The 19,598-nt window shown below is 37.8% G+C and overlaps 1 protein-coding gene across 1 annotated transcript in view; it reads left to right on the forward strand.

Annotated features, from left to right (window-relative positions):
- Positions 1 to 4,698: 4,698 nt before the first annotated feature.
- PPP1R12A (protein phosphatase 1 regulatory subunit 12A) overlaps positions 4,699 to 19,598 on the forward strand; it is a 160,535-nt gene continuing 145,635 nt past the window's right edge. Inside the window, 1 exon segment of the mRNA XM_032645243.1 lies at positions 4,699 to 5,158. Coding sequence (XP_032501134.1) covers positions 4,922 to 5,158 — 237 coding nt within the window. The 5' untranslated portion in view covers positions 4,699 to 4,921.

A 19,598-nucleotide genomic window follows, 5' to 3' on the forward strand; every position in this document is an offset into this window, starting at 1 on the left:
GGCAGATTTACTGCAAAACTTCAGGGCCTCTAACTTCAGTGGGTCCCTTCCAAGGCCCTACACTTAATTGAGTGTAATTTTATATCCTTTTTCTTAAAGAGGAATCCCCAAATTGCATAAATGTCAGGCACCACAAAACCTGGACACCCCCTCAGCTCAGAACTTTCCTGGTTAACTAATCAGAGTAAACTTTTCTTCCCTACCCCACATCTGCCTAACTGCCAGTAACTTTAGACAATTTTTACCTTCTCTCTTCCTAATTTTTTTCCTCACTACACTTAGCCGTATCTGAATTTATTTATTCGTTTAAAATGTGTTCATTTTTTGTCCCTCCCCACTAGAATGTAAGTTTATTAAAGGCAGGCACTTTATTTGTTTTATTCATTCCTATACGCCTAGAACCTAGAATGATGATTGACAAATAATAGATGTTAATCAATATGTATTGACCCATCAACCTCTGGTCTATCAAACTGCTGCATTCCGGAGTTCATTTGGGCTGCTAAAACAAAATACCATAAACTTGCAGCTTTATAAACAACAAACGTTTATTTCTCACAGTTCTGGAGGCGGGGAAGTCTTAAGATCAAAGGCACAGCCAGATTTAGTTTCTGATGAGATCTTGCTTCCTGGTTAATAGATGGTAGTCCTTTCACTGTGACGCTACATGGTGGAAGGGGCCAAGGGTACTAATGTGACATAACTAGCTCCCCAAAGCCCTACCTCCTAATACCATCACCTTGGGGATTAGGATTTCAACATACGAATTTTGAGGGCACATAAACATTCAGACCATAGTATAGACCAAGTCTGGGGCACACCTATGTTTGGCTAGTGGGAGTTCCAATGCTTAGGTTCCAGCCTCTCTATGCAGCATTAAGCCATTCATTCTGAGATCTTGTCACATTCTAGGGACACTTCCAGAGATCAGGGAGCAAATCCCCACTGCTCCAGAGGCCCACCGACTTCTTTCTCATCCTTTTAGCCTATGCATCACGTTTTATTCTCAGTGAAATCCTTCTTTTCCACAGAAGTGCCCAAAAATGGCTTGGGAGATTCCCTTTGCTTGGTTCCCCCTTCTCCACCCTAAATAGAAATAATATTACACGATACTATGAAATAACATTTTTAAAAAGTGAGAATACAAGCAATTTTAGAAAATGTTCCTGTTTGTGTTGATCTGTAATACCATGTAAGTGTAGCTTCAATAAATTCCTAGCCAACTGGTACACTACTTCCAACCAGATTACTAGCCCTAAATTCTTATTCAATAGATATTTGGGGGTGGTCACTTCAAGCTAGGAAGGAAAGTGTTTTGAAAGCAACTTCTGCTTTCTTCCTTGCCACAAACAACCCCTGAGGCAAGGAAGCTGAGTTGCTATCAGCTTTAATGAGGGAAGGAAAAGAGGCAAATACAAGAGAACAAAATCTCATTTTTTTCTTTCTAATATATATTATTCATTTAATCTTAAAACAACCACATGAGGCTCATATTATTCCCACCTGCCAAAACTGAGCATAGTCTTTACCAGTGATGTTGTGTCTGTTATCACTGCACATGTTTATTCTAATATCCTACTCTGTCCTTTTTTTGCATTCTAGTCTCTGGAGGAATTTAGAAGCTTTTTTCAGAATTTCAGTTTAAGGACATTTGAATGAATCCTTCAACTAAATGCTAGTGTTCCAAGATGGAGCTCACGCACCTAAACTCTCCTTCCAGATGTTGAAGCATCCTATATTATTACATTCTCTAGTTATTTTGCTAAAAATAAACTTGACTGGGAGCATAATAACATATTATGCTACACTCTTTAGATGATGGTACATCAGAGAACACAGAAAAAATTCTAAGCTTTGTGTGTGTGTGCATGTGTGAAGATTTAAATTTTATGATTTACTAAAAATGTCTTCAAATTGATAATTAACAAGTAAACTAATGGTTAGTAGGGGATATCTGTAATGTACTTAAGTTTTGAAAAAGATGTGTACAGATCCTCTTCTGAAAATCTCCTGCATGTAATAACTAAAGACCCCAACTGATTAATGATTTGCAGCAGCAAAGGAAAACATTTAGCAAATTAATAGTGTAATTTGCACTTCTATTTTAAGGCTTAATTTGCATTAAAAGAGCTGAACAGTATCTTGACACCCTTATCTACTCAGAGGGCATTAAGAAATGAAAATATTTGCATTTCTTCAATTTCTTTTTCTGCTTAGATAAATTTTTTTTTTTTTTTTTTTTTTTTTTTTGCGGTACGCGGGCCTCTCACTGTTGTGGCCTCTCCCGTTGCAGAGCACAGGCTCCGGACGTGTAGGCTCAGCGGCCGTAGCTCACGGGCCCAGCCGCTCCGCGGCATGTGGGATCCTCCCGGACCGGGGCACGAACCCGTGTTCCCTGCATTGGCAGGCGGACTCTCAACCACTAAGCCACCAGGGAAGCCCTGCTTAGATAAATTTTTAAGTTCATTCTGCTATTAAGGTATTATGAACTGACTGGTTTTGTGTTGTTTTTTAAACAAAAAGTTTTGCCTTTTCTGCAGTTAGTGGTAGGTCTTCAGTATCATTAATTCAAAACATTTAAAAAAATTCTCCTTAAAAAGGCAAACAGGTGGCAGTTTAACAGCACTTGCAATGAGATTAACACAGAACTCCGTGACCCTTAGATCTGGAGAAGGAAAGCTAACCTCAGTGAAATTTTCATATATTAACAGCCCTGGTGGGTTTTTATTTTGTTTTGTTTTTGTCTGGTAGACTTTGGGAAATGATACTTAACAATTTATTAATAAACTACTGTTTTATTAATTTTACATCCTAAAGTAAGTGCTTGAATCAGAAATAACATACTTCCTACCAAACTCTTGCCCAAATCAAAACTTGAGATATCAATCTATATTCCAAGGCACTTTTAAGAGCTACCAAATAGACCATAACATTCCTGGGAAATAGTAAAGATAAGCTGTCAGTTTTTCTAGGTAGATAGAAGAGCTGACAAGGCAATCTTCAAATTCCTTTCTTTTATTTTAAGAACTGTATTCTGGAGTTTTTTAAGTGAATAGGAATTTTGTATTTTAGTGCTAAGAGTTCTCCAGCACCTAACACTGTCATTATTCAAAGCTCTGATTGGTGCATTTTAGGCATGTTACACTCACTTTCTATTTCTACAATATTTTTAGAGGAAATATTTTTAAGCACACCTGGGTTCTATTACTATCCTAGTAATTGCTATTCAGAATATTTGGTCTTACAGGCAGGTGGTTTCCTAATCACATTTTACCCATTTTTTATTTCTCAATATGATAAGCTGTAATGTAGTCTACTGGAAAATAAGAGAAGCTTAATTCTTCACTGCTGTATCTGCAGCATCTAGAACAATGCTTAACTCAGTAGAGGTGCGTAATATTTCTGAAGGAATACTAATCCTGCTGCTGAGAAAAATGAGGTAAGTCCATTAGTTCTTTGGAGACTCAGTACAGATGATCCCTCAAGTTCCATTCAATGCTAACCTTTTATGACTTCTCTTATTTTGGCGCTAAATGTTCTAGAAAATAGTGAATGAGAATATTGTATTGTTTAGAAAAATATCAGTTGGTGAAGATTACAAATAGATGGCTCAAAAGACGTTAGTATTTGTTTCAAATCGCTCGCGCGCGCTCGGTTCATACATGACAAAGTTCAAAAGCCTTTTTATGATTATGATAAATTATGAAATATTTTGAACATGTGATCTCAAAAGGTGGTTTAAATATGTCGTAATCGTCATTGTATCGCCAGTACCTGGAACCATGACTGGCTCACAGTAAGTATTCACAAAATACCGGTTAAATCAATTGCGTAGTATTAACATTCCTTTTGAACTCTAGAAGCAGCTGGGTCTTTATCCACCCCTAGAAAGCGATGGAGCAGGAACCAGAAATCCCTTAAAAGGTCAGGACCAGTAACAAGGCAGAGCTAAACTCCGGGGTAGTAGCAGACAGGATTAAAGCATTGAAAGAAGGGAAAGAGGACCCAAAATACGAGCGAGAGAAAACAAACAAAAAAACAACAAACACACACAACAAAGCAAGAAAATATAAGCATAAGATGAAAGACGTTTCTACAGTGGAGGCTGGCAAAACGCCACTGCAATTACTGCAGGTCAACCCTTGTCACAAGGCGGTCACCTTGGGCTGAGATCTGGCGTAACTACCAACAAATCCCTCGGCTGTACACACAGACCCTGCTTTTAAAAGGTTCTTAGCAAATTCATCTGAGTTCCTCAGAAAGGGAAATCACTAGCGCTTAATTCACGACCTATCTATCCTCCATTCCATTCAAATAACGCAGCCAATAGGAAAATCCTCCGCCCTGAGCAAAGGACTCGGCAGAGCTGAGACAGCCCTGGAGGCAGGTCTGCCCCGAAGAGCCGCCATACAACCCGACTGTTGGCCTCCGGAACCCCAGGAGCCCTCAGCGGGGCAGGACAACCTTCCTTCCCTGTCTCCGCCCTTCCAGGTTGGTCCCAACCCCCGCTGCCCAGGCGGCCTGGACCACACCCGCTTCCCTCCGGTGGCCTAGCCTCCCCCGCCGCGGCTCGCGGGAGCGCTCTTCCTGGGGCGGGCACAGGCCCATGGCGCATGCGCACTGGCCGAAGGGCGCCTCCCTGCCCGGATCTCGCGGAGTTACGTTAGATTGGCCGCCGGTGACGGGTGGCCGGGCGGGGAGCGGGAGGGCTTCTGAAGTAGGAAGGGAGGTCCGTTCGGCCGGGCGCGCCGCCCCAGTGCTCTGTGGGATACTGGAAGTCTCGAGCGTCTCCTCCCGGTTCCCAGCCCTCTTCTGGCCAGCACTCATAGAAACAGTCACACACCCCCTGCCTCCCCTCTCTTCCCTCTCCGCCTCCCCTTTCCCCCCCTCGCGATAAGAAGACCCGGCGGCAGGAGAGGGGATGAAGATGGCGGACGCGAAGCAGAAGCGGAACGAGCAGCTGAAGCGCTGGATCGGCTCCGAGACGGACCTCGAGCCTCCCGTGGTGAAGCGCCAGAAGACCAAGGTGAAGTTCGATGATGGCGCCGTCTTCCTGGCTGCTTGCTCCAGCGGCGACACGGACGAGGTCCTCAAGCTGCTGCACCGCGGCGCTGATATCAATTACGCCAATGTGGACGGACTCACTGCCCTGCACCAGGTCTGTGCGCCCCGCCGCCGCTCTCCTGACCCTGCGGGTCCTCGTTAGCCTCCCGCCTGGGCCTCCTCTCGGCTCTTGGTCTCCTGAGGCTGGGGGCGGCGGGAGACTCCCTGCCGCGGGGTGAGGGGGCGGCTTCCCGCGAAGGAGGGAGGGAGAGAACCGGTAGAGGGAGGGCCCTAGGCTTGGGGCCCCCTTCAGACCAGTTGGTGGTGGAGTAAGGGAACCAGGAGATTTCCGGGGCAGAGGGGGAAAAGGACTGTGGTCCGCTTGGGGCCCCAGGGCCATTTGTGGACGTGTGTCTGGGATTTGGGGTCGAGATGGGGAGCGGTGTGGTGGAGTTGTGCCTGGGCCTCCGATGTCAGTGATGTCAGAGTCGGAGGACGGCGGATGCTGAAGAAAACTACGAACAAGAGGCACTGGGGACACTTGGGTAGAGGGACGTCTTTGGCTTGTTAGGAGGGCGTTGGACTTATTGTAGTTTTTAGGACTTGATTATAAATGATGATAATAGTAATCAAACGCCCTAAGCCGAGTGCCCTGAGCAGACGGTTTCCTGTTTTCTCCTTTATTACTCTTGGTCACTGGGGAGGGGGAAGCGGTGTAATTTAGCTGATCTGCACCGGCTGAAGGGGAGAGGGTGAAAGTGGGTAGCGTGAGGAAGCGTTCTAAAGGGCTTGCCCACCGCGGGGCCGGAACGTACGAAAGAGCCTCTAACTCGGAGTAGCGTTTGCCGCAGTGTCAGAGATCCTTTGGCCCCACGTCCAGGGGTGTGCATTGGGGTTAAAAAGAGAAGAATAAATACGAGGCACTCTTTTCAAAGCCGGTTACCAAGCTCTCATTTTTCTTTTGGGGGGTGGGAAAAAAGAAAGCTGTTCACGAACTTTTCTCAAAATGGATGCTTTGTGCATGTTAAAGTTTTATAGTAGTCTGATAGGGATCTCTCAATGTTAGCCAAATAAGGAGAAACTATTGGCAATCCGGAGATAATGTTGCTTTGCCTTTAACAGGCCAAAAGCAACACAACCACTTAGAGTTCTTCTTAAAAAGCAGTTTTTCAGTGATGGTAATAGGTGTCAAAACATAAACTCTTTCCGTTTTATTAGTGGACAACTTGGAATTACTAGAAAACGACTTAACAGCAATAGCTTCCCCTTACAATGAAAAGACTTGTAAACTAACTCAAAGTTGCCTTGGTTATATGTGGAAGATGTTGGTTAATGCTGTAACAAAAACTTGTTTGGAAGGTTGAAACTTACAGTTTCATATTTCATGCATATTGCTGCTTTTTTAAAAGAGGTGTGTGGTAGCATTTTTCCTTTTACTCCTTCCTGTTTAGTGAATGATGACTGTTTTAAATTTTATTTAATTGAATTCTCATATCAAACTTGGCTTATAGCCTTTGTTTACAAAGTTGACTGGATGAACTGTAATGACTGACAAATTGCAGGACAAATCTGGAATTTAGCGTGTGGCACCCAGTAAAAATATAGCATGGTCTTTAGCTCTTTATCTGTTCCATTAATTTAGAGTCTCTAATGTATAACAAACTTTTTATTTGGCTGAGGTTTATTTTAAGCTATAGCATAACTCTAGATGCTAAAAACATGGTGTTGAAATGAAAGAAACTTTCGGCATTAGAAATGATAATGTAATTATGTAGGATGACTCTTCAAATTTCTTTCAAGTGTAATTTACATGGTTTAGTATGGAATTGATTCAGAAAGACAGATTATTGTATGCTTGAGGTCAGTATAAGGTTGCATAATGGTTTATATCAGTATGTTTTATTAAAGTTGTCATATAGAAATGTAAAGTTATTACAGTTGTTGAGGAACCCAATTATATTGGCTTGGAGGAAGAGGAAAACTTCTAATACTTATATTCTTATTGGCTTAGGTAGAAAGAGAAAATACATCTAACAGGCTTCTTAGAGGTTTTTTTTTTTCTCCTCTAAATTTGGACATGTTGCAAGAATTATCAGACTTATCAAAGTCTTCCTGATTAACTGAATTCAGTGGTAAGTTTGGCATTATTTAGGTGTTGTCTTTACTAGATATTTTGTTTTAGCTGACAAACACTTAAGCAGAAGTTGCCAAGTTTATGCATAATCATTTGCATAATATCTTTTTGTAATTTATTTGCACATTCCTTAACTCAGTGAAGCCAAAGTCTTTAAAATATCAACCATTAAAATTTTTATTATGCTTTCTCCACCCTCATTTCTCATTTATTGACTCTTGTACTTTTTTGCCATTGTGACGGAGAACAAGGAGTTCGCTTTGGGCAAATTCAGAACAACAGATAGTGAAAGGTGATAAATAAAACTTTTTAAAAAAAGAATCACAAAAATTTTTAACCTTAAAAATCTCTTGAATACTGATTGCTTTAAATACTTAAATTATAAAACCAAAATTGACCCATTGATTTGTTTAATAGCCCTGGAATAATTTTTTTTTAATTTAACCTCTTGAAAGCTCATAGAATAACCAGAATGTTTTTGCCAGTTTAATTATTGGTTAGTCTTTTGGAATATTCATTTCCATTTTTGGTTTTGATCAAGTGTTTTTTTTTTCTTTTTTAAAGATTTTTTTAATGTGGACCTTTTTTTTTTAAGTCTTTATTGAATTTGTTACAATATTGCTTCTGTTTTATGTTTTTGTGGGTTTTTGGGGGGGGTTTGGCCACAAGGCATGTGGGATCCTAGCTCCCCGACTGAGGATCAAACCCGCACCCCCTGCATTGGAGGGCAAAGTCTTAACCACTGGGCCGCCAGGGAAGTTGGATGGAGTGTCTTAAATTTCACTGTCAGGAGAAGAGTTTTAGGAACTTTACAACCTACAAATCCTCTTCTTAATCTAATATTTTACTTCCATTTTAATATAAACAGCTTATATTTAAAAGTTCCTTTAATTGGTTGAATGTTCTTTCTCATTAGAAGTTACGAAAGATAGTTTCCTTTTTTGTGTGTGTGTAAAAATAGGTCATTCATATAGGAGAAAAAGCAGTGTTTCTAGTCAAATTTCCTATCTTGGTCTCTAGAATAACCTCCCTTCCCCTAACCCCCTCCAGTAGCTAGAAAACAGTACTGGAGTTACGTTATAAACTTCTGATTTTCTAGAACTGAGGTCTAGAGTAGAATTTCATTTTTATCAGTGGGCAATAATCAGCTCTGATTTAAGAGCTACCTGGTAGAGTCTTAATACTATATGATCTGTATCTTTATTTCAGTATACTTTATAAAGGTTTTAGGAGAGTAATAATAGTTTTCTATAGAATGCTTTATTGCTGATGCTTACTGATACTGGTGTGCATAAAATACAGAGCTGAGATTTCTTCAAACAGTTGTGAGTGTAGCCTTTTGATTTTACCTTAAAATCTTATCTGCTTCCTCTGTGCCTGTGACTTCCAAGTCAGTTTCCAGTTCTCACATTGCTGCAGAGCTCCAATCCCTCATTTCCATTTTTCTACTGATGACGAACTGTTGATTTAAAGTAAAATATTATTCAATATATTGTGATTTTATATTTAAAAATATATCTTCAAGTAGTGATGTAGTAAATAGAGGTCTACCCCCTTTGCCGTAGAATAGCAACTGTTTATTTACATCAATATCAGGAATTTCTTTAAATTCAACCCGAAATGAATATTTTTCTTTGTTCACCAAACCTATTCTTCTCATCGATGCCTGTTTCTGAAAATGATGTCATTAATCTCTAGATTAAGCTTTAAACATTTTAATTATTGTTTACTCATCCCCTTGTCTACATATAGACAATCAGTCTTCATAACTGCCTTCACATCAATTCTTTTTCTTGCTACTCTTATTATCAATCTAGGTCATACCTTTATTATTTTTATCTCTAGAGTAAGGTAATAGCCTAATTGCTTTCCCTTCCTCTTCTCTCCCTGGTCCAATCTAGCATTCATACTACTATCACATTAATCTTTTAACAATATCATTTCAGTCATGTCACTCCTCTCCATAAATTCAGATTTAAAGTGTTTCACCACTTAGGTTAGACCTGATATATCCCCACTGTGTTATATTCTTTACTTTTTTTACTTCCATGCCTATGGCCTTGCTTTTTCCACTGCTAGAATATACTCCCTCCCTCTTTGCCAATCAAAATCTTGGTCATTATTCAGGGTTCAACCCAGTTGTCCTCCAGAAAGGATCTTTCTGTCCTTTGAATTTGTATAATAACTATGTCACTGGAGAGACTCTCCTCTGGGGTGCTCATTTTACCTTACATTTTGCCTCTTTGCTGCTGTTAAAATGCTTCTTACTGAGTAGTGTGTGTTTTTAAGTTTGTCTTTCCTGGCTGACTGTAAGGACCCAATCTTCCACATTTTTGTATTTCCAGAGCCTGGCACACAGTAGGCGCTCACTAAAGATTTATTGAATTTTATCTTTTACCTCGTATCATAGATAGGAAGTTTTATAGTCATTTGTATGTTGTAAGATAAATCATTAAAACATTCACACCCAGCTACTTAGAGTACAGTTCTTGCACATGGTAGAACTTGTGGATCTTCTGTGCAGATATTTTTAATGTCTTGAGATTTAAAAAATTTTTTAATATTAACCTCCTTCCCATTAAAAAAATTCTGAACCAGTTTAACTATTGATTAAGAGATAGAAAAATATTCACTCGAGTCATCAATTAATTTGCTACCTTCTTTATAAAGGTCTGAACTAGGTCCTATAGAGGAATACAGAATACAAAAAAATTCTGAACCAGTTTAACTATTGATTAAGAGATAGAAAAATATTCACTCGAGTCATCAGTTAATTTGCTACCTTCTTTATAAAGGTCTGAACTAGGTCCTATAGAGGAATACAGAGAGTAGAATTAAATCCATGTTCTTTGCTATTATAATTTTAAAATAAAGTTTTCCTTTTGATTTTCAATACATACAGACTTGCAGGTAAGTTTAATATTACATCCCTTTGCTCTTAAAATACAAATTTTATCTACTTCTGAGGGAGCCATTTGAAGCTTCTTTGAGGAATATGTGACTCCCCTCTTGTCAGTAAAAGGAATACTTTTGTTGAGTTTTTTTCTCAAGTGCTTAACCTTCTCAGCCAAGCCATTTTCACTGAATCATAATCTGAAATGTAACTCTCTTTTAAAAAGTATTCTAATGGGGCTACTTAAAGTGTTTTCCAACCAAAAGAAAAAGAGACTGGAAGCAGCTGATATTGAGTCTCTTGTTAGAGAATAGTGTAATTGCTGTATATGAGAAATCTCTTTAAAACTGAATGTAGAGTTTATAATTGTTTACTTTTTTTTTTTGGTGGGGGATATTAAGATCTTGGAAGAATCTGTTGGATACCTTATAACTAATATTAAAATCTGTGTTTAAAAAATACACAGTATAAGTTATTTTCTCTACATAATCTTATTTAAATGGCTGATGGCTCTTCAAACTTTTTATTGAAATCATCCTAACCATAAAAAACAAACAAACAGAACAAACCTGAACAAAATTTCTAACCCCAAACTGGCCCCTCACTTCCTACAAATAAATGGACAACCCTAGCCATAAATGGGGTATTCTGGTAGGGCACCAGTGCCCACAGTGCTGTTGTTATAATGCCTTCTCTGCAGTTGATACCTCTGTGCTTCCTGGCAGCAGTTTTGTGGTCTGACTTTGAAGTGTCATAACCAAGACCATCTTTCATGTACTTCAGCTACAGTGTGATTGCAAGCTGTGACTGAGCACTTTTTAGTATAGCCAGGTAGAAACATTAGATGGAATAGAGGAAAAATTTTTTTCATTATGTTTGTTATCACATTTTACAATACTGTTCACATAAGAGGTGTACTTTAAAAACTGTCTAGTTAGATAATTTAAAAAATATAACTATTTAGAAACCTTTGGAGGGAGGTAAAATATAGAACATTATTTTGTTACTGCTGTAACATGTTACTTCTTGACACTTCCCAAAGTTGCTATTTTCTTTGCCTTTCTGCCTGCCAAAAATGATGATTTTCACCCCACTTTTCTTTTGAAAGTTTGTGAGGTTCCACAGGGGTTGGCAAATGGAGTATTGGCATTTTGGTATATCTCTTTGAAAGGTCGAAGACCTCCAACAGTCATTTTTGAGTTTCTTCTAAATAAGGGTTGGATATGTAGTAGCCATGCCTTATCCCAGTGTTATACTGAAGAAAGGAATTGGCTGATGGACATTTGCTGAGGATTTGCTACATGTGAAACATTATGTTAGATAGTTTTATAACCAATATCTCGTTTAATTCTCACAGTGCCCCTTTTTTCTTGCTCAGTGTTACCAAGATAATAAGTGGCAGAGCTGGATTCTGACACAGGTTTATGTGACTCCAGAGCCCAAATTTAACACTATGCTACATGTCTTTTAAGTCTGAAGAAGAAAGTATTCTTTTTTTTTTTTTTTTTTTTTTTTTTGTGTTACTTGGGCCTCTCACTGCCGTGGCCTCTCCCGTTGCGGAGCACAGGCTCCCGACGCGCAGGCCCAGCGGCCATGGCTCACGGGCCCAGCCGCTCCGTGGCATGTGGGATCCTCCCAGACCGGGGCACGAACCCACGTCCTCTGCATCGGCAGGCGGACTCCCAACCACTGCGCCACCAGGGAAGCCCAGAAGAAAGTATTCTTAAATCTTCCAGTCATTATGGTTGATGATTAGTAGTTGGAAGTTCTTCCATGTTAATCAGTAGAGAATTAAATGAAACACATACACATAGATCTAATTATTTTCTTCATCTGCTGTTGTTTGGCTAGTCAAAACTTTTAAGAGCTTTCTATGGTAATTGAAATGCAGTAATGCCATATTTAAATTAATCTCTAAATCTGTCCTAAACTTTAGGAACTGCCAGGATTTTTTTTTTTTTTGCGGTACGTGGGCCTCTCACTGTTGTGGCCTCTCGCGTTGCGGAGCACAGGCTCTGGATGTGCAGGCTCCGCGGCATGTGGGATCCTCCCAGACCGGGGCACGAACCCGTGTCCCCTGCATCGGCAGGCAGACTCTCAACCACTGCGCCACCAGGGAAGCCCCCCAAGATTACTTTTGACTGACCATTATGTGCATAATATTTGATCAGGTGCTTTCGGTAGTTACAAAGGAAGTTACAACAGCAACAGAACTCTTTTTTTAAGGACAGGGTTTACTTAGTCTTTAAACATCTTCATTTTTCTTTATCTTAATAGCAAGTTATATTAACGCTTTAGGCATTTTTACATACTCATTTACAGTAAATGCTTTATACATTCACAGACTTAACTTTTTCAATGAAAAGATATAAATTATGGGTAAACTCATATCACTGATAGTGAAAGAAGGAAGGCAAGCAAGCAAGCAAGCTCCAGCTTGTCACCACCATTTAGCTTAATCTTCTGAAATTTACTTTCTGTACAATGATTATTATTATTTATAATTAGGACTTGAGACATTACATGAAATGCTAGCAAAGTTACCTGAATTAAATTTAAATTCTGAATTAGTAAAACAAACTTTTTAATATTTATCATGTTTGATTTTAATTGGAAGCCTTTTGTTAGTAGGAATATCCAAGTCATAAGAATATTCTATTCCTCAAATCATTTTGCAGAATTGAGCCAAATTATATTTCAAGTCACCTTAGAAAAGGCAATAGAATTTTTTTTCTTAGTGGTAGTAAGTGAGAGCACCATCTGAAATGTGATTTACTTGTTGCCTATGAAATCATTGGTTCCCAGAATTGTACATTTCATGGACCAATGAAATGGTTTCTGGTTTTTGTTCTTTGTTTTAATTATGATGACTAAAAAAGGAGAACCTAATTTTTATGTTGTCATGTTAGGGCGTTAAAAACAAACAACTTGGTAACCTTCTACCATCATCATTTCATAAAAGAAAGAATACTTTAACAAGAAGAAAAGGATATAGTATCCAAATAAAGGACAGTGGAGCCTCATATATTAGTCTATAAGATTATTGCTGTATTGACAACAGATGTTCTTGATGCTCTTCCATGAAGTAGAGTAGTTAAGGGTGAGCAGATTTTAAAACTTTATTCCCTATGTTCTCCATTTGGTAGGATATGAGAGAGTGCAGGTGGTGGCAGGCCATATCATCAGGATGCAAGTGCCTGGTCCCTGATCACTCAGTAAGAAGTAGAAAAGAATTTACCTGAAGAGATTCGTGAAAGCTTTCTTGAGGAACCACTGGTTTCATATTTATATTTCCATAAGCCTCTGCATATGTAATCTTTCTCTGGAATGCATTTCCTAGCTTATTTGTGTTAAGACACAGCTCAAAGCATAAAGTGTGGACTTGCTTGACCACGGGGGTGCACAGTAATTCTTTCACTTACTATATAAACCCTAAGTTTGGCACTTACACACTACCTGCTATTGTTAGTATATCTTATCTCCAGACAGAATAGTGAATTCCTTCAAGTGGGGACTTTGATTCATTTTTCTTTAAATTCCCTTTGGTATCTGCATTTTATTTTAGCAGGTGCACAGTAGATGTTTGTTGATTTTTTTAAAAAATGAGCACAATGTAAACTAATCTTGTGAAGAGCAGAGTTCATAGAGAATAAAATGATGACAGTTTGGGTAAATATAACAACCAGCAAACATTAAAATGTTCTAATTAAAAAGTATATACCAATAACTTACTTTATAATAATTATAATGTAAAGGTAACCATTATTACAGTGAAAATTTAGCAGGATCTTAGATTTTTTTTTGAAATGGAATGTGTTCCTGATTACCAATACAAGTAGAATTTTGCTCAGTTTATGTAACATACTTTAAAAATGAATTTCTTTAAACAACATCCAGTATTGGCTTAGAAGAGGAATCCCTAGCATATGTCATTAGAAGCTAACTCATATTTTCTAATGATCTTAATCATATTTTTTTCCTAAATAACACTTTCACTATGGATCCCTGTATGTCACTATTTTTCTGACCTTGTTAGTATTTTGGTTGTTTAGCTTTTCATTGTTATGCTGGCTAACCATAAAAAGACAAAGTTGAGCTCTGTGTTACTGCCCTAAATGTGCTTGCTTGACTTGAATGCTCTTTCATGGGTGGAGACATTCCACATTGTCATGTGTTATATAGGCATTTCTGAAATGACATTCAATAGAAACCATGGAAAGAAATGAAGGCATTCCTCAGCTGTCACCTTTTCAGTAATCTATTTAAATGCGTTATGTGCACTGAGTGAGATATGCCACAGGGAGAGCTTCAGTGACTAAAAAGCGTTACTTTAATTTGATTATTAACTCATATGAACTGAAAATGCATGTTTTACATATTTAACATGCTTCCTAACGAAAAAAATCATAAGGTTGTAGAAAGTTTGTACCATTTTCTTGAATACTTGGAGAAATTTTGTGACTTGATACCGTTTAGAAGTTAACCACACGGGAAAGTATATTTTCCTGGATTAACTGTTAAAACACACACACACACATCAATTACCTTTACTTTGTAGTAAACAAACTAAAGTGTATACATTTTATTAGCCTTCAAAATTATATTTTAGATGGTTCTAAATATTAATCCAATATTTGTACTTTTGCTTGGAACATTTCTGGAACTTTTCTATCGGAGCTTCAGTTCCAGCAGATTCTTTTGAATATCCTCTGTGTTGAGTTGAGTTTGTGCTACTGTTTTTTTTCTTTCAGGAAAGTTTGTAAATTTTGAAAATGATAGTCACTGGAGACATGTCGGATGAAAATAGTAGATGCTGGGTAATCATGGTTAATAAATACTATCAGTGACTAAATGATATTTTCTAAAAAGCTTTTTCTTAATTGGAACATGATTATAAAGAGTCCATCTTGGATTTTAGTCAACTCTTTTTACCTTGCTTGGACTTGAGAGTATGCTTCAGAATTTCTTTATGATTAACTTAGTGCACTCTTTGTGTTCTGAATTTTGCGTGAAACAAGTCAATAGCTTATATAGCTTGTGAATTGAACCATGGTCTTTTTTTGTGTTTTCCACAAAAGATTTTGATGCTGCTGTTGCCAGATCATGACACCATATTTCATTAAGAGCTGTTGTTTTTCTCAAAGATAAGTTAATTTGTACAGTTTTTATTAAAAGATTAGAACAGATGACATGTTCAACAGTTTATATCCTTTCCAAGTACATGGAATGATCTACATAAAAATTTTGCCTAATATTCAAGTTTTTTCCCTTTTAAAATGTCTATTGCTATTTAACTTTTAGCCATCTTTAAAAAAAACACTAAAATGTCTTTAAATTTCTGATTTTCTCAATGTGGTATACATGAAAATGCCTCAAGTAATTATTAGGCCTTCAGTGCCTTCTACTCTTGCTTTTTGTCTTCACCATCTCCTTTTTAATTTTAAACATGGCTTACTTTCAAGTTTGTTTATTGTTCTATATGTATTTTATCCCAAACAGAAATTGAAGAAGAATAATTATTTAAGTAATTAAAGCATGATAGAAAAATATAAAAAAAGAAAATAAATGCTATTCAGATTTTCAGGCATGGAGCTAGCTAGCTCCATTTAAAACTTTAATAGACTCTCTTTATCCATCTCTATCCAATATATAATTTTCTAAAAGTGAGTTTATATTTAATTTTCTGGTTTATAACCTACTTTCTAAATTACACATTTTTAGAAATATTACCGTGTTAATGAATATTGGGTCCACTGTGTGAGTTTGTGTGTACATGTGTGAGTACGTGTGTACATCCTAAAATTTATTTTCCCAGTTGTCTGATGATGAATATTTAGTATATTTTCAATTTCTCATGATTGGTGGATATTACACTATGTATATCTTTGCTTACTCATGATATTGTATCGTTCAGATTGTTTATCTTAGAGATTTCACCTGCAATTTTATATGTTTTGCCCAAGAAAACATGATAACATGCTGTTTTAATGCTTGTTATGCAAAAGATATTTTCAGTAAAGTCTCTAGTATATTTAATATAGAAGACTAACCTTGAAAGTACTCCGGCTGACACGCATGTTACATTCATAATGTGATGAAGTCATCTCCCTTCTCTGAGGCACCCATAAAAAAATCTGTTTTACTCTGTGTGTTAAGAAAATTTGTAAGTTGTTTGAAATATTAAACAGTATTTGTATTTGCAGGTAAATGTTGCTATTATTTGTTTCAATTAGTGATTAACTCATTCATGAACAAATATATAAATCATTATTTATCATATGCTTGGCATAAGGTCCCTGTGTGCATGTAGTGTGTAATCTAGAGGAGGTGTTAGTGGGTGTTAGAATAGATCTAGGGTAAGATGAAATTTTTTACTAGGAGGACTTAACCTAGAATGTCAGGGTAGACATCCCTGAGAAAGCTATGTTTAAGTTACAGGAACTTAAGAGATGTCTTGAGTCTTTCATGACTCTGTTCCCTCCTGTTTGTCTTCTGAATGCTCCTGTTCAGTTTCATTTTCTGATCTGTTTCTTTCTTAAAGAAGAATGTTCCAAAGTTCTCTGTGTCTCTATTTTTTCTTTTCCATATCATTCATTCTTAGAGTTTCAACTGTTCTCTTTTTATATGATCTGTTCTCCTTTTTGTATAATCTACATCTTATTTTTGATGTCGTCAGTCTTCCACTTACTAAACTACAATCTCAGGGTCTTCTTGTGTTTACTCCTTCCGCTTCCAACATACAGTCAATAACTCCTATCGTGCACACCTGAAAAAGAAATACTCCCAAACCCATACTACTTTTTTATATATTCACTTAACAGAATTAAAGGCCTACTTTGTGTCATACACTATTAAGTACTGGGGGGGATATGCTTTTAAACAAAAGAGATATCAACGCTACCTTCATGGAGTTTAGAGTAAAACTGCTTAGCCATCAGGAAAGTGCAAATCAAAACCGTAATGAGGTACTACTTCACACCTAATGGAATGGCTATAATAAAAACAACAGATAATAACAAGTGTTGATTAGGGTATGGAGAAATTCCATCCCTCATACACTGCTGGTGGTAATGTAAAGTGGTGCAACCATTTTCAACCACTTTCAAAACAGTCTGGCAGTTCCTCAAAAGGTTAAACATAGAGTTGCCATATAACCTAGCAGTCCTACTCCTAGGTGTATACTCAAGAGAACTGAAAACACATGCCCACACAAAAACGTGTATGTTAATGTTTATAGCATCATTATCAAAATAGCCAGAAAGTGGGAACAACACAAAATGTGCTGATGAATGAATAAAATGTGGTATGTTTTGTTACTGAAATCAGTGGAATGTTATTTGGCAATAAAAAGAAACTAAGTACTGATACTTGGTGCAACATAGATGAATCTTAAATACGTTATGCTACGTGAAAGACACCAGTCACAAAAGACCACATATTGTAGGATTCCATTTATATGAAATGTTCAGAGTAGGTAAGTCTATAGAGACAGAAGATAGATTGATGGTTGCCAAGGGCTGGAGGTATTGAGGGGAAATGGGGATTGACTGCTAACTGGTATAGCATTTCTTTTTAGGTTGATAAAAATGTTATAAAATTAATTGTGGTGATGGTTGCACAACTCTGGATATACCAAAACCTTTTAATTATATACTTGGAATGGGTTATTATGTAATGTGTGAATTAATTTACAATAGGCTGTTGTATTTTTAAAGAATGAAATTAGGTATTTATCAGTGTTCACCACAAAAAATTGAGGCACTGGCAGAGGCTTGGTATTCATCTCTGTAGTTATGATGACAAAGAAGACAGCCAGTCATTGTCCCTGCCCTAACACAGCTTGCAGTGTATTAGGGTATATAGATAAACATAAGGAAATTATACATTTATGTCAGTTATGTGTAATGATATGTAATGGTTATAGTACAAAGTGGTGTGGAAGTTGATGAAGGCACATCTCACCTTGATTTGGGGAAGGGGAAGGCTTCCTGGAGAAAGTTATTATTTAAGCTGCTGCGTGATGAGTAAAAGTTAGCCAAAGTTGTAAGGGAGGGAAGGGTATTGGAAACTATTTCAGAGAGAGGGAACAGTATGTGCAAAGAGCTGGAGGAGTATAGAAGTGTTGAAGGATTTTAATCAGGTTAAATGAGACAAATTTTCTCTTTAAGAAAAATCACTTTGGCTGCAGCGTGGAGAATGCAACTGAAAAGAGGACAAGACTGGAGGCAGGGAGGCTAGTTCAGGAACTTGAGGAGTCTAAGAGAGATGAACTAGCTTAGTGGAGGTGAAGTTGGTAAATAGTAGATGAACTCAGGACATATTTAAGAAATAGAATTGGTAGGAATTGGAAGGGGTTTGAAGTGAGGGAATAGAGGCAAAGATGTGGGTGCGCTTGGTTTCCGGTTTGGATGACTAGGTGAATGGAGTGCTTTTCACAGGATGTGTTCATTCAGTAAATACTTTGTGCTTACTGTATAGGTCAGGAGCAGAGTATATTTGAATGCTATTGGGGGAGACAGGCAGTAAGCAAGAAATTACAATCAACTGTGAAGTATGCTAAAGGACATATAGGATATTGAGGAGAGGTGGCCTGCTTATAAATAATATATAAAAATCTTGTTTGGAGGGTGTTTTGTCTTGGAGTTAGCCTGTTTTCTTAGATCTATTTGAATACCAAATAGAAAAGAATTTACGAGGCTACAGGAAAACCACAGGATAAGGATTCATGATTAGAGTTTTTAGGGCTTTGGTGAACTGTCCAAAAATACATGCAAAGTTTTGTGTTTGATTTTCTTTGCCTTTCACTTCAGAAGAATTAAGAACTTTTAAGTAAGATCAGATTTATTTTTATGATATTGTGGAGGAGGGCAGAGTGTGTCTTTTTAGGGATATGGGGATGTGGAGAGGTAGAGCGCAGAACTGTTGGAGAGCAATAAAGGAGTGGTACCTGTAACAATCTAAAAGTCTTTCATTGCCTGAAATAATGCTCTGTGAAAATAAGATCATAGCTTAAAATGAGAGGTGAGAGTACATTTCTCAGAGCATGTTGGATTTTGCTAAGAATTGTACAGTTAAAGAATTCATTCAGGGCTTCCCTGGTGGTGCAGTGGTTGAGAGTCCGCATGCCGATGCAGGGGACACGGGTTCGTGCCCCGGTCCGGGAAGATCCCACATGCTGCAGAGCAGCTAGACCCATGAGCCATGGCCACTGAGCCTGCGCATCCGGAGCCTGTGCTCCGCAACAGGAGAGGCCACAACAGTGAGAGGCCCGGGTTAAAAAAAAAAAAGAATTCATTAAACAGTCTCTGGCAATTCCTTGGTGGTCCAGTGATTAGGACTCTGGGCTTCCATTGCGGTGGGCACGGGTTTGATCTGTGGTCGGGGAACTAAGCTCCTGCAAGCCGCACAGTGCAACCAAAAAAAAAAAAAAATCCTCTGACTTTTTTCGGTGTCTAAATTTAGTAAGCTGTGTTTTCAGGGAAAATAAAGGTAAAATATTAGCTTTAACTAAAAAACTTATACATTGAT

The sequence above is a fragment of the Phocoena sinus genome, chromosome 10 (assembly GCF_008692025.1).
Source record: "Phocoena sinus isolate mPhoSin1 chromosome 10, mPhoSin1.pri, whole genome shotgun sequence".
NCBI lineage: Eukaryota > Metazoa > Chordata > Mammalia > Artiodactyla > Phocoenidae > Phocoena > Phocoena sinus.